The sequence below is a fragment of the Procambarus clarkii genome, chromosome 82 (genome assembly GCF_040958095.1).
Source record: "Procambarus clarkii isolate CNS0578487 chromosome 82, FALCON_Pclarkii_2.0, whole genome shotgun sequence".
NCBI classification, from domain to species: Eukaryota; Metazoa; Arthropoda; class Malacostraca; order Decapoda; family Cambaridae; genus Procambarus; species Procambarus clarkii.
Window position 1 is genome coordinate 8,834,441 of NC_091231.1, and position 14,484 is coordinate 8,848,924.

General features: G+C 41.7%; 1 protein-coding gene across 1 annotated transcript; it reads left to right on the forward strand.

Moving 5' to 3' along the window:
- Positions 1-5,477: 5,477 nt before the first annotated feature.
- On the forward strand, positions 5,478-13,939 carry Dph1 (diphthamide biosynthesis 1). Its single transcript, XM_045751883.2, has 4 exons — positions 5,478-5,743; positions 6,516-7,293; positions 9,786-9,951; positions 13,523-13,939. The coding sequence occupies exons 2-4, from the start codon at positions 6,539-6,541 to the stop codon at positions 13,865-13,867; spliced, it is 1,266 nt and encodes a 421-aa protein (XP_045607839.1). The 5' UTR covers positions 5,478-5,743; positions 6,516-6,538; the 3' UTR covers positions 13,868-13,939.
- The last annotated feature ends 545 nt before the right edge of the window (positions 13,940-14,484 follow it).

Sequence of the window (14,484 nt, forward strand, 5' to 3'; positions counted from 1 at the left end):
TTCATCAATCAATCAAATCAATCCATGGAAATAAACATCCCATAAAGACCTGGTGAAAGGGACATATAAGTATTTGTTCTCCTCCGTCATTAAAAAGTCATCATGTGTTCCCCCGCCAGGTAAACATTTGCCAGCACCGCCCCCGTAAGGCCCGCAGGTAGCACTCCCTGCTTCCTTAATCCTTACGCTACGACTTGTATCCTCTCCGGGGATCCCGTATGACCCCTAAAGGTAATTATCGTCGTCTCCAGTCAGCCGAAACTTATGCCGGCGCCTGGGTAACGAGGACCCAATTGTGCCCACCTGCCCCCGTGACCTATCGCCCAAAAGATACCTTCAAGTTCAAGTAGATTTATTGAGAAAATGAAATACATCTCAAAAGGATAGAGAAGTTTAGGCTATTTCTCCCCTCGGCTATTCAAGGTCTCTCAAGGGGCTGTGGTGGGTATGTGGGCCGCTCTAAGCAACAGCCTAGTGGACCAAACTCTCACAAGTCAAGCCTGGCCTCGGGCCGGGCTTGGGGGAGTAGAACAACTCCCAGAACCCCATCAACCAACCAGGCATCAACCAGGGCTCACAAACCCATACAGAACACAAATATTTATCATGGTCTTTCGCCGGGGGGACTCGTCTGTCCCTGGGGTGGGGGGAGGGGGACGGGTAGGAGGGGTAATCGGCCGCTGATTTCTGCACCTCCTGTCTCTGACCTGATCTGATGTCAAAGATGCCTCTCTCACATTTACGAGATGGAAAATACTCCCTTGGGAGAATGTCTACCGTCGCTGCTAGTCTATATCTTTCACGCCCGCCCGCCCACTCACACCCACCGCCTTCAACAAAGATTTATTTCCTATGTATTTAAAAAGCTTAAGTCTTCCCCTGTCAGCTTTCAGTTAAACATGGGACTCCTCCAACCTTATTTAGGTAAAACATGTGAAACATAATAATAATAATAATAATAATAATAATAATAATAATAATAATAATAATAATAATAATAATAATAATAATAATAATGATGATAATAATAATAATAATAATAATAATAATAATAATAATAATAATAATAATAATAATAATTTATTTACTAGATGGTACAATGGGTTGGTGAGATTACATTAGTGATATTGTAACATTCTTGCGAAGCCACTAACACGCATTGTACCCCAAAAAAATACTTAGACAATGGCTCATCAATCAAGGGGCTCATGAATCCACACAGTATACAAATATTAATCACATTCCACCTTAAACACCAATAGAATCTTAATAAGACATTTTAACTATGACAGCACATACTAATTAGTCTGCATCCTCTAAAAGCACTGGCTTTTTCTGGTGCAGGTGTTGGGGTACCTATCTTGCGGATGTTATATATAAGCACTGTTCGGTCCCTGATAGACTACACAGCACCCGTTTTGTCTTACACAGGCCAAGGCAGAATTTAAAAAAATAGAGCTGATACAGAACGAGACTATGAGGAAAGCCTCATAGCCTCACGAGGCTACCTTACCTACCTTGAGGTTACCTTGAGGTGCTTCCGGGGCTTAGCGTCCCCGCGGCCCGGTCGTCGACCAGGCCTCCTGGTTGCCGGACTGATCAACCAGGCTGTTGGACGCGGCTGCTCGCAGCCTGACGTATGAGTCACAGCCTGGTTGATCAGGTATATGAGGATAGCTGATACAGAACGAGGCTTCTTGGATGTCAAAGAATTGTAATGATTGAAATATTGAGAATGAAATTAAATTTACAGTGTGTATGATAAGATCCGTGACATTAACACTAGAGTATCTATTCGTTTCATGCGGAGAAAAGGAGGGGATAAGCTGTTTCAGAGCTGCCTCGTATGGGCCAATAGGCCTTCTGCAGTTACCTTTGTTCTTATGTTCAGAGTGTTCAGATCTGCATGAGTGACGTACACACTTCCAGGAAACTGAGAGAGACACGCTACACGAGGGGATTAGCTCATGTGCATGACCTGAGAGAATACGATGTACTTAACTGCTGTTAACCCTCTCACCAGTGTAATAAGTCTGCTTCATGGAAAGTACAGAAAATAGACGTCGAAATTGTACCCATCAAGGTGAATTTTCTTTTATCATGAACCGGGACATTTACGGTATTTGTATGGAAGCTTATAATTACTTAAGTACATAAGTACTTAAGGAGTTACATAAGTAATTAAGTATATGTAAAATCAAGTACATAAAAATAAGGATAACAGGTTGGAATGGACCACATGAATATATTCATTACGCTTATCGAATTATTATTATTATTATTACAAAAATTATGTTCATTATTATTATTGCACAACTTGTGAGAGAGAGGATAGTGAGAGCGGGTGGCGGGTGGGAGAGGTTCACCGCCCGCTTCCCACAACGGAAATAGAACTAAGGGATCCGTTGTGTGTACGGTTATGTCTTATTGTACCGAGTCACCCCCTGGCTGGTCCACCCGAACCCCAGCTGACTCCCTCGTGGCACAGTGCCCACTCCCTCACCTGTGTTAGCTGACTCCCTGGTGGCACAGTGCCCACTCCCTCACCTGTGTTAGCTGACTCCCTGATGGCACAGTGCCCACTCCCTCACCTGTGTCAGCTGACTCCCTCGTGGCACAGTGCCCACTCCCTCACCTGTGTTAGCTGACTCCCTGATGGCACAGTGCCCACTCCCTCACCTGTGTCAGCTGACTCCCTGGTGGCACAGTGCCCACTCCCTCACCTGTGTCAGCTGACTCCCTGGTGCCACAGTGCCCACTCCCTCACCTGTGTCAGCTGACTCCCTGGTGCCACAGTGCCCACTCCCTCACCTGTGTCAGCTGACTCCCTGGTGGCACAGTGCCCACTCCCTCACCTGTGTCAGCTGACTCCCTGGTGCCACAGTGCCCACTCCCTCACCTGTGTCTGCTGACTCCCTGGTGCCACAGTGCCCACTCCCTCACCTGTGTCAGCTGACTCCCTCGTGGCACAGTGCCCACTCCCTCACCTGTGTCAGCTGACTCCCTGGGGCCACAGTGCCCACTCCCTCACCTGTGTCAGCTGACTCCCTGGTGGCACAGTGCCCACTCCCTCACCTGTGTCTGCTGACTCCCTGGTGCCACAGTGCCCACTCCCTCACCTGTGTCAGCTGACTCCCTGGTGCCACAGTGCCCACTCCCTCACCTGTGTCAGCTGACTCCCTGGTGGCACAGTGCCCACTCCCTCACCTGTGTCAGCTGACTCCCTGATGGCACAGTGCCCACTCCCTCACCTGTGTCAGCTGACTCCCTGGTGGCACAGTGCCCACTCCCTCACCTGTGTCAGCTGACTCCCTGATGGCACAGTGCCCACTCCCTCACCTGTGTCAGCTGACTCCCTGGTGCCACAGTGCCCACTCCCTCACCTGTGTCTGCTGACTCCCTGGTGCCACAGTGCCCACTCCCTCACCTGTGTCTGCTGACTCCCTGGTGCCACAGTGCCCACTCCCTCACCTGTGTCAGCTGACTCCCTGGTGGCACAGTGCCCACTCCCTCACCTGTGTCAGCTGACTCCCTGGGGCCACAGTGCCCACTCCCTCACCTGTGTCAGCTGACTCCCTGGTGCCACAGTGCCCACTCCCTCACCTGTGTCAGCTGACTCCCTGGGGCCACAGTGCCCACTCCCTCACCAGTGTTTTTTAGTTCAATATATAATGTGTCTGGGTTAATATTTGAGAAAATGAAAAGTTGTGTCATAACCAAATATCACTTCATTTCATTTATATATTTTTAACTGCGATAAACATATAATTAATTGTGATAACCATATAATGTTTGAGTTGGCCTAGCTTAAGTAGTGTTTGCAGAGCGGTCCAACACAACTGACAGATGGATGGTGTCCATCTGGTGACAGATGGACACCATCCTCATCATCAGTTATATTGCTAACCAATAATAGCAATTAGAGCCTACAGGCTGCCGTTAACGGTGATGCCAACGGTGCTGGAGCACGCAAGGGAACATCCAGGCACTATACCGTAGTAGAGTGAAGCATGGGTATAGGAACCGTAATTCTTACCAATTGACAAGTCTAATCAGAAAAGTTTGAACCATTAAAATAATAATAATCATTCACTTTACTACAAAAACACGTAAGAACATGATACAGTGGTTGATTAATAGGCACAAAAAATAATATTGAATACAGACACTAATACGCAAAGCGTTATAAGAGATAAATACTCACCCGAGAACTAAGTCAACTCTCATACTTGGAACGATTGAAGGCCAACGTTACAAACCAGACATGACAAGGCTTATCTCATCCAAACTTCAAAACGCTGAATAAATTAAAACATATTAGTCCAGCCCACCTCTATAAAAGGTTCAATGCAACTCACACAATGTTCAACAGCTTCGAGCTCAACACGCCACAATGTAGGACATACAAGGAGTTGTTGTTTTCACTCATAGGGGGTAATAATCCCATGGAATCGCCTATGCACCGAAGTCGCAAACGCCAAGACAAATGGAGGGACCTTTGACAAGTCGCCAGCTTCCTGTCCTCGTCGAGGTCAGGAAAGAAATAGTGGACCACTGGACCACTAGTGAATCCAGGTAATGCTGATTGTTATATCAACAACGGGTTCTAGAACGACCGGTATTATCGGATTTATTTATTTTAGTTTATTTATATCTTTTATTTATTTATTTATATACAGAAGGTAAATTGGGTTTTTGAGAGTACATGACATTGGTACGTACGTGTTCTTACATTCTTGCAAAGCCACTAACATGCATCTAATTACAAAATATAAGCTAAGCAACTTACACATGTGATGAGCTTGTGTCGTAACTGTATGTTCATTATGCACCCACCTTCCTATCCAGTGGGCAGCGATGAAAAGTTTAAAATCACCCACAATTACCACCTACAGTTAGCAAACTAGGGATATTTGGTTAAAATTCCTGGTAGTATATCACTTGAATTGTATATTTACATATTTCCTAAATATTATGTTAAAGTATTGTTTATGAATTCACGTATCTTTTCGCACTCCATCACATAGTGACGGAGGGTGTGTGAATAATTTTGTCACAGTTTACATTTGGTCATCAGCATGTAATGAAAATTCCCAGAGATACTTGTAACCGAGTCTAAGCCGAGCAGTAGTAACTTCTAGATGTCCGCTGATTGCATTGGATGATCTATAAATGTGTAGCTCTTCTTGCATAATAGTATGATGATAGATAGAACTGCTATTGAAGATTTCACTTTGTCTGAGATCTACATGGTATTGTTGAAGTTCTTGGTTATTAAGTTGCTGATAGGCAATCCAAAATTATACTCAACTCGTTTAAAGATAGATTGTTTGGCAAACTCTTTGCTGGCTTCATATCCTCGTTGTGGCCGCTGAATGGATGATGGTGTTTAGGTAAATTCATGTAAAATATAATATAGTTTAACCCTACGGTGCCAACCAAAGAAAACGTTGCCAAGGGCTGCGTTACAAACGAGCGACTGATGTTTTCAACCTCCCAGCTGTTCCCACAACCTCTCCACGTGCTGTTGTTGACCCTAACTCATTAACAACAACAACCCCCCTACCTGGGTCACAGTTCCCTCACCTCTACCTGTGCCTCAACTTTCCAGCTGTACCTCGTCTCTCCAACTGTGCCTCGACTTCTCCGGCTGTGCCTTAACAATTAAGCTCTATGCCACATCCTTGGTGTAAAAGAGCCCACCCAACATCATTGCAGGATTTCACCTTAGCTTAGTCTTAGAGTAAGAATAAGAATATTTTAAAATAAAGAACATATATGTCAGTGTAGAAAATATGGTAATACAGTGTACAGTGTGCAATATATATCTCAAACCCTTAGTAATATACCAAACCCTTCGTAAAACTATTCTAAGACACAGTTGTTGAAAAAAAGGTGGCTAGCCATAGTACTATTAATAAATACTACTGAATATAATTAGGAGTTATTTGCAGTAGTACAGTACTTCTTCTATTAATAATACTATAGCACCATTATTATAATTTTAATAATACTATAGCACCATTATTATAATACTATAATAATACTATAGCACCATATATATATATATATATATATATATATATATATATATATATATATATATATATATATATATATATATATATATATATATATATATATATATCACCGAAAGGGTAAGATTAATAATTCTAACACGAATTTTCTCAATATTTCTTACATTTTTCTTCACTGTCGAGGGTAATTGTAAAATTAATTCTCCAAAATTCATTTTTCATTGTGGAGCCCACGTACACTCACATATTGTCTCCTCCTACCACCCCTTATATTTTTGTATTTTGTCATTTTATTGTATTTAAAACCTCATTACACATAAAGGTATAATGAACTTCATTGCTGCTAAAAACTAGCAGCACTTCAACCCAGGCACCAAGTGTGTCTGAGGCAATGGGGACAAAATTGTAGTAGTGATCAAGATCTATGTATTTATGATGATATCTACATATATATATATATATTTTTCTATGTTTCAGAAGACCAGCTATCTTGAGATATAATGGAGGAAGAGCCAACATCCTCAGACACTGTTAATAAGGAAATTGTGATTGCTCCAAAGAAAGAAAGAAAAATTTTCCGACCTCGAAATGTTGTAAAAGGCATTCCAACTGAGATAGAAAATGACCCGAAACTTAAGCTAGCTATGGACATTTTGCCCCAAAATTATAATTTTGAAATACCTAAAACTATTTGGAGAATCAGACAAGCTGAGTCAAAACATGTTGCTTTACAATTTCCAGAGGGTTTATTGTTATTTGCTACAACAATTGCTGATATAATAGAGTCATGGACAGGAGCAGAAATTACAATAATGGGAGATGTAACGTACGGAGGTTGTTGTATTGATGACTTTACTGCACGAGCCGTTGGTGCAGACTTCATGGTTCACTATGGTCATTCGTGCCTTGTCCCAATAGATCAAACTGGCTCCATTCCATGCCTGTATGTGTTTGTTGATATTCAGTTTGATATAGTGCATCTTTCAGATACTATTAAGGCAGTTTTTCCCTTATCTGTACCATTAGCTTTAGTGTCAATTATACAGTTTGTCAGTTCACTCCAAAAAATTGCCAGTGATCTCAAAAGTTGTGGATACACAGTATGTGTCCCACAATGTCGGCCCTTATCTCCAGGAGAGGTTCTTGGCTGTACTTCACCACCTGTTCCAGAAGGTCATACTATCATTTGTCTTGGTGATGGTCGATTCCATCTAGAGTCAATAATGATTTCAAATCCAGAAGTTCCAACATATTTGTAAGTAACAAATCTTTTTGAAGTTCTCAAATACTGTATAAAATTAATTTGACTTATTTTGATCCCATTCAATCAGTATATCAAGTACAGTATATAATATCTGGTTATGTGTAGAGACTGTTCCTTGATAGTCCCCTTGCTGTTTGTGCTGTGTTAGGTGCCTTTCAAGGGGTTTTGTTTGGTGTCAGTAGAGCTTTTCATGAGCAAGTTGGCAGTCTCAATGCTCTTATACATTAGTATATTATTACTTCAGTCTTCAGTTTGTTGGTGTCGGTAGGGGACATATTTGTATCAGTAATGTTTTTCAGGGCTCTCTCTTCTATTTTGTGCTCAATATCAGATACCCAAGTCTAGTTCAAGTTCAAGTTCAAGTATGTTTATTGAGATAAGCAAGAAATACATTTCAAAGGGATAGAGTAGCTTAGGCTAATTTCTACCCCCCTGTCCCAAGTCTAGTGACTCAACTCTCAGCTAACACTTTACATGCCACATGCCTTCAGCCTTAAGTCTCCAAAAGAATTTGTTGACTTATTGGGGCAGTTGCCCCAGTCAGGATTGAGAGCGTCTCTTGATGTTGAATCACTTCACGAGTATGCCTGTGGATGAGACTATTGGAATGATGATGGGCAGAGTTTATTTGTATCCAATTTGTACACCCCTTGACATCTCAGAAGGCATGCTTAGAAAACTACCCAAAGCATGTACCAAAGAGGTACCCTTCCTGAATCTTGATGGGTGCATGTACTCACCTAATAGATGTATAAGCTAAGATGTCACCTAATGCATGTATGAGCTAGTAGATGGCATCACTATGGGTCCTCCATCTTGGTGTCCTTTATGCTGATTTTTACTAGTATATTTTGCCTTTACATCCTGAATGGGGCAGAAAATGTTGGGCAAGTTTTACCTTATTCCCCTGTTCACCTAGCAGTAAATAGGTACCTGGGAGTTAGCTGTTGTGGGATTACATCTTGGAGAGGGTCAATAATTTTACCTTAGGGGACCTCAATATAAGCCTAATGTATTGTATATATGTACACAGGCTACCTGTCCTCGGCAAAACAAATTCTTGTATCTTTTGGTTTCAAAATATTGTTGATAACATGGATGGTTTCCGTGATAAGTGCAAAAAATTTGTCTTTTGCTGCCATTTTCCAAGATGGCTGCCGTAGCACATCTTTATTTTTCAGGGACTTAATATGTTGGATGATCAAACATTATATACAGTGGAACCTCAGTACTCGAAGTTAATTCTTTCCAGAGGGCCGTTCGAGTGTTGATCTGTTTAAGCACCAAATCTTTTTCCCATAAGGAATAATGTAAACAGGATTAATCTGTTCCAGACCACAAACAATACACATATAAACACAATAAATAGATGAAATAAATACAAATATATTCTCACTTTACCTGTACTGTACTTAGGAGAGTTGATGGCATATGTGGTAGGGTTTTTGTTAGAACTAGCAGCCTCACCACACTATGAATTCCATTTCTGTTAAATTTTACAAACTGCCCAGGACTGGTTTTTAACACTTTACTATAAGTGCCCTTGATGGCCTCTTTATTTTTTAGTATCTTAAGAGGTCATAGATTTAGGCATACCAAACTCGGTAGCAAGAACAGACACACGGATACTACTTTTATATTTTGCTAGGAATTCTTTTGTCATATCCATCGTGGTTCTAACTAATTTTCGTTTTGTTTGGTTCTTGTTGTTACTCTTTTTAAGCACCATGGTGACTTCCCCTTCTATCTTCTATTGCTCGTTTTTAAATTGTTGTACTACACTGCCCTGTTCTAAGGCTTGTCACTAAATTTCCTAGAATATAAATTTGTTGGGAAGATATGTAAGCCACAATTTCTGACTACTTACGTACCTGACAGCATTGATCTCTTCCAATGTAAGGACCTGAGACTATTAGCAATATACCAGAACCTTATCTGCAAGATTCCTTCCAGATCTGTGTCTTCAGGGGCACCATGTGGTATACTGCTGGTTGACTTATGTATGATACTCTATGTAGTCATGATGACTAATGCTCTCTCCTCATAATTATCTTACATTGTGCCTGATACCTAGGTGATTCAGTGTTACCAAGTGTTCTTTAGAGGGAAGTTGAGTATTTTAAAAGAGCTCTTGGTGTTATAGCAGGTGGTTCACTTCACTGGGGCATTGAGCTCTGATTCCTATGTGACGCCCATACCATCAAGTGGCAAATACAAATTTTTAGGGGTTTGAAGTACTCAACAAGAGCTTGGCATGTTCAGTGCTCTTGCCATGCCAGTGACATACAGCTAGGGAAGCTACAAATTTGCTGCCCAGAGAGGTGCATTTCATTATACTTAATGCTTTACAACATTTTGAATGCCAAGATAAGGATGATCTGAGAATCTCTCTTTTGACTGTCTTTTATCAAAATATATGGTTAAAGTACTGAGATATTTTTTGTGAAATATAGATATTTTACATTATTTTGTTTTATCAACAGGTACAATCCTTACTCCAAGGTTCTGTCCAGAGAATATTATGATCAACCACTGATGAAGAAAATTCGTAAAGATGCCATTGATATAGCAAGCAAGGCTAAAAAATGGGGATTAATATTAGGAACTCTTGGCAGACAGGGTAACACCAAAGTTCTTGAAAACCTTCAGGTAAAGTCATAACCATTTCTCATTTATTGTTTTCTGGGAGGCTCTCACAGTAGCTTCCTGAGCTAAGTAGCTGGTCCAGTCAAGCCAGGGAGATGCCTCCAAGACCCACCCTTGCCTACTGAGAACCAGGACCAGAGTTTGTCTTCTCTCTCCCCCTCCCCCCCTCCCTATCCAAAAGTGAAGGGAGTTTGGGGATCAGAGATCACCCCAAAACTAAGGAAAAGCCAACAGAAAGTACAAGTACAACAAAACATGCAACTGCTTGAATAAAATTACATACTTGAAGGCAACAAGGCTAATGATCATTACTTCAGGATAAATACCCTAACCACGACGTGTATGTCGACCTAGGTCATCCTGGGTCTCGGCTAGCCTGAGCCTTCACTCACTTCCCTGAGGCCAGATTCACAAAGCAGTTAGGCAAGTACTTACCAACGTGTACATCTTTCCTCAATCTTTGACGGCTTTGGTTACATTTATTAAACAGTTTTCAAGCATGAAAACTTCCCAATTAACTGTTGTTGTTGTTATAAACAGCCTCTTGGTGTTTTGGAGCTCATTAACTGTTTAATAATTGTAAATAAAGCTGCAAAAGATTGAGAAAAGATGTACAGGTTTGTAAGTATGTACTGTACTTGCGTAACTGCTCGGCTTCGTGAGTCTGGCCCCTGGTCACATCAGGGGCATGGGACCTCTGACTCTGATGGGGCTCATTCTTTGCTTTACACTTTAGCCAAGTGGTGTTAACTATCCCTGGAACATTAGTTTCACCAGGGGCCATTGCCATGTTATTGCTTCCTTTCTCCATAATGATTGTGTTTCATGTCACATTGTACATCTGCAAGCCTTGTCTACTGACCAATGATCTGGTTCTTTTCTAGGTCAATTGATGTAAGTCCCATTGGTGCCTTCTCAAGTTCTTCTTTGGTTGGGACTGGTCTGGTATACCAGGATGGCCTCCCTCTTCCCTGTTGTGTCTGTACTGCTATCTCCGGCTGGTACCTGGGAAGTCTCACCTGTCTTGTCAAGGACCGGAGTGCCTTGGTCAGCCTAAACTTTGTGTGGTTTATATCCCCAAGAACATGTATATCTGAAGGTGCTTTGCCGTGTTTTCTGGCGAGAATTATTTTTGACGTAGTTAGGACTGCATTTTCTGGTAAGGCTGGAAGATGGCAATCTGTTGCTAGCCATTTTGAATAGCTCCAAACCTATCGAATCACATCATGCTCTTGCAAGTCATTAATAGCCTACCAGAGACCAAAAGTCAAAACCCTGATTCATTGTTTCTGGCTTTGTCAATTCCCTAAATTTGGCCCCATTGTGTTTTTTATTCATAATTGGGATAGTTGGTGTTTTCATCTTGTTCCAAGCTTGCCCCTACTGTCTCTCTTTCTCCTGACCCATCTAGTTTTTGTTCACCAAGCATTCATTTCCCCTTGGTTTTTCCTTGGGGGCCCAGGCTGTTTCAGGTGGTTTGCCTATTCCACTTTGGTAATGGAGGTGGTTGAGCTGATGCTTCCTACTGGGGTTATGCTTCTTTTCTCAAAGAAGCAAAATTTGGGGCTTGGAACCTACCCTCAGGTTAGATGCTTTTATGTTTATGGTTTCTGGTGTGGAGTATGGCTCTGCTCAGAGGTCTTTATTTTCTGTGGGGAGCCCCGTTTGCTTCCTGAAGCTCTCCGAACTGATACGTACTATATTAGGGTCATCAGTCACAGGAGTCCTTATTCCTACCGAGAACCATGAGCCAGAACCTGGTCCTCTCAGAGAGGTGCAGGGAGCAATGGCCTATGAGCACTTTACATTTAAAGTATGTCATAATTGCCATCGACCGGGGAAGGACCCAGAAAGGTAGGCGAATCAAAATAGACCAGTCTGGTTAACCTGTGCAATCTACATCCAAAAAGATAAAAAATAACTATCCTAGAAAGAAACCCAACAAGCAACACTTCATGCAACTATCACTTGCGCTCGTTAATGCTGCCCCCCCATAGTAGGGAAGGGGAAGCCGGCAGTCAACCACTCCAGTTCTTGAACTAATGTGCTGGTGGTCGAATCAATCACCTCTGGCCTCAAGTTCCTGTTTTGGATTTTTGCCCTGTATGGATGTTCCAGCTGTATGTGTGATGTGGTGGCCAGGTGTCTTATTATACAAAAGCAGCATGCCCCTAGGGTTACCTGGTTGATGGGGTTCTGGGAGTTCTTCTACTCCCCGAGCCCAGCCCGAGGCCAAGCTTGACTTGTGAGAGTTTGGTCCACCAGGCTGTTGCTTGCAGTGGCCCGCAGGCCCACATATCCACCACAGCCCGTTTGGTCCGGCACTCCTTGGAGAAAATGATCTAGTTTTCTCTTGAAGATGTCCACGGTTGTTCCAGCAATATTTCTTATGCTTGCTGGGAGGACGTTGAACAACCGTGGACCTCTGATGTTTATACAGTGTTCTCGGATTGTGCCTATGGCACCCCTGCTCTGCACTGGTGCTATTCTGCATTTTCTTCCACATTGTTCACTCCAGTATGTTGTTATTTTACTGTGTAGGTACAGAGGAGGTCTGCTTAGCCTCTTATTAGATAAGCGTAGGTTGTGTTGGTCCTCCAGAGGTTCTTCACTGTTGCTCCTGAGGTTTCATAGCTGCTACTGGTGGTCAGTTTGCCTGCTATCTGACAAGGTTCTACAGGCTTAGCTAATCCCAGTGCCTGGCCTTCCCATAGGGCAAATTCACCATACCCGTACTTGCTTTCTTCCAAGGTGAGCATGGTTTCCCCAGTTCCCGAACATCTGAGGATTTCGGGGTCGGAGCGAGGTTTAGCTTGGGATGAGGCTCGGGTGGCTTTGGGGGGCTGCTCATTCCGATTCGGGCACGGAGGTGTAATTTAAGCCACATTGGTGGCTTACGCTTTTGTTTCAATCTATACTCTCGCCCATATGGTGCCAATTAGGCCTTATGTCATTGCCCAGAGTCCAACACCACTGCATATTATGTTCATATCTTTTTCACAACTTTATATGCTTGCAGTGGACAGGTATAACAGGTAAACCAACCATCAATTGAAACATTACAATGTGTTATGTGAATTATGTGATTTATCAAGTTATTCAACGCACATACTCTTGTAAATAAAGAGAAACAAGTGATGCAGCAACGGAGGATAACACAAAGTGTCATCAAAGTCAAGTGCGTTGACAGACACCACCCAATAAAGTGATAAATATTCACTTATTCTCAGGTTTTTCTTACTTTATGAATACAAATTAATAATTCTATAATAAAAGATTATTTTTTGGAATTTTAATTTTTGCACATAGGCAGGTATGACCATTTTTCCATAGCTGCTGCCCAAGGGTTAAATTTGAGTCGCTCTCTATTCCCCGAGGTTCCCTCACCTCATAAGTCAGATTCTGGTACTGGCACCTTTTACGCATTACTGGGCCAGCTCTTAGCTACTGAAAACCCATCAAAAAAGTACTTCATTAAATACCACAAAAATTAAGAGCTGGATTAAAAAAAAATTAAATAACCATATTACAGATTTATATACATTTTATATACAAATATATTTTTATTTTTCAGAAGCAGTTGAAAACGGCAGGGAAAGACTTCGTAGTTGTTCTTCTGTCCGAGATATTCCCAGCAAAGCTAGCAGCCATGGGCGATATTGAAACATGGGTGCAAGTGGCATGCCCACGTCTTTCTATCGACTGGGGTGCTTCTTTCCCTCGGCCATTATTAAACCCATATGAAGCAACTGTGGCTCTCAGACATGCTGAATGGCATGCTCAACATTACCCAATGGACTTTTATGCCAATGAGAGCTTGGGAGAGTGGACACCTAATCACAAACCACCTTGCCCTTGTGGTTTTACTCGGAGCACTGGTTGTAAAGGATTAAAGTGCAAGAGTGTACAGAATCATTAATTGATTGGCATGTACCCTACAAGTACAATTGGATGTAGAGAATTATAATTATATTAAACCTATAAAGGTTAATGTTATGCTATTTTTATTAAGTCACAGCATAAGCAAATGGAAGAGTTTCAAATACAGCAAATGCCTAGTGACCAAAATTTAAGCTAAAACTCCTCGGATGTTTTCAATCATAGCTATTGAAGGGCCACTTAATGTCTGCCATATATTGATACTGCAGTTAAAATACACACATTGTTAACGATGACATAGTAAATTAGTAACAATTATTCACTCAACTATCCTTGAAGTCCACATTTGAATTTTAAGTCTCCACAGCAGTGACTACTCAAATCTAGTTAGCTAGTTTTTCCACCTAAGTCATAGGGTTCAAGGCAAGAACCATGTTAAATCTTTTTGCCCAAGTCCATGGTAATTAATAATAAATTTTGTCATTATAGAATTTAAATTGTAGATTTATAAAATTGAACCAACCAAGGTAGAGAAAACAATTTTACTGTTGGCTAATCAGTGAAAATTTCTTTTAGATATAAAAATGCTTCCTTAACCCTCTACAATCACAAAAAGCCACAATTGTTGAAATCATGCCATTATCTTTAAAAATACCA